At 41.2% G+C, this 1589-nt stretch overlaps 1 protein-coding gene across 1 annotated transcript; it reads right to left on the bottom strand.

Annotated features, from left to right (window-relative positions):
* Positions 1-927, bottom strand: LOC138916792 (olfactory receptor 4P4-like). The gene has a single exon (XM_070230404.1). The coding sequence runs from the start codon at positions 925-927 to the stop codon at positions 1-3; it is 927 nt and encodes a 308-aa protein (XP_070086505.1).
* Between the last annotated feature and the right edge of the window lie 662 nt (positions 928-1589).

The following is a 1589-nucleotide window of genomic DNA, read 5'->3' as shown; positions in this document are numbered from 1 at the left end:
TCATTTCCCTTCAAATGGTTTCTCTCGGCACCACACTTTCCTCATGGCATTCTTCATGTCTGTGTTTCTCAGTGTGTAGATAAGAGGGTTGAACATGGGGGCGATCATGGTGTAAAATAGGGCAAAAACCTTGTCGTTACTGACAGAATCAGCTGTTGGGACATAGGTTAAGATGAGGGGCAAGAAGAACATGAACACGACAGTGATGTGTGAGCCACAGGTTGAGAGGGCTTTGTGGCGGCCCTCGGAGGAATGGGTCCTCAGGGTGGACAGGATGATGATGTAAGAAATTAGCAAAGCAACAAAAGTCAAAATGGACATCACCCCTGTTGTGGTAATGATCGCAATGACCAACAAACTGGTGTCCATGCAGGCCAGCTTTAGCAAGGGGAATACGTCACAGAAATAGTGGTCTATCTGATTGGGGCCACAGAACGGAAGTTCAATAATAATCAATACATGCAGGATTGAATGGATAAATGCTCCAATAATAGAGGCCATCACAAGGACATAGCACACTTGTCTGCTCATGATGACCATATAGTGAAGGGGTCTGCAAATGGTTGCATAGCGGTCATAGGCCATGGCCACCAAGATGAAGATCTCAGTGGCACCAAAGAAGTGGGCGTAAAACATCTGGGACATGCAGTCGTTGTAGGAGATGGTCTTCCTCTGGGCCAGTAAGTCTGTGATCAGTTTGGGGGCCACCGTGGAGGTGAAGCAGACATCCATGAGGGACAAGTAGCTGAGGAAAAAGTACATAGGCTGCTCACTGAGGCGGCTCCACCTGATAGTGAGGAGAATGAGCAGGTTTCCTGAAAGAATTGCAACATAACAAAGAGAAAACACGACAAAGCAGGCAACTTTCACATCCTCATCACTGAAAAGTCCTAGAAGGATAAATTCTGTGATGTTTTGATGTCCCATTACTTCTGTGGGTTTGATCCTGTAGAGGGGGAAGTTAATATACCTGAAACACTCAACTATTTGAAATTATTGATTTATTTTAAAAGTCATTCATTTATTCAATAAATATGTATTGAAGGTTTATTATAATACAATCACCATAATTGGCTAAGGGTACAGCAGTGTACAAAATACATATAATCTCTACCCACAAGTGACGTGAAGTTCAGTAGAGCAGACATACAGTAACAATAATAGCACACATCATCAGTTAATTACAATTATGCTGAGTTCCAAAGTCTCTCACTTGCCATGAACCACAAGATGAAAACATAAAAGATCAAATGCTCTTTTCCAGGTCAATTTTGAGATGTAATTTCAGCATTATACTTTAGGAGTGATTTTTGAATCTCCAGTATGTGTAAAACAGCACTGAGGTTATCTATGCTTCAAAGGGTGAAATGTCATTATAATTCTCAATACTTCCCAGTGATTTAATCTGTGCTGAATCTTGAAAGTTCAGTGATGTCACTAGACTTCAATGAGCTCATAATTTTAATTTCAGAAAGTGCCTTTAGAACATTTTCATGAACATTAAAAAAAAGGGAGGGAGAGAAAGAACAACAAGCAGATGACAAGTTTTGCTCCACTGCATGGGCTTCTAGTACATTTACAGCTTCCTG

This window comes from Equus caballus, chromosome 12 (assembly GCF_041296265.1).
Source record: "Equus caballus isolate H_3958 breed thoroughbred chromosome 12, TB-T2T, whole genome shotgun sequence".
NCBI lineage: Eukaryota > Metazoa > Chordata > Mammalia > Perissodactyla > Equidae > Equus > Equus caballus.
Note: the sequence above shows the minus strand (reverse complement) of the source record. Positions and strands in the feature narration are given on the sequence as shown.

Excerpts from the sequence above, each read along its gene's own strand:
- LOC138916792 (XM_070230404.1), bottom strand. The coding sequence starts at position 927 with ATGGGACATCAAAACATCACAGAATTTATCCTTCTAGGACTTTTCAGT.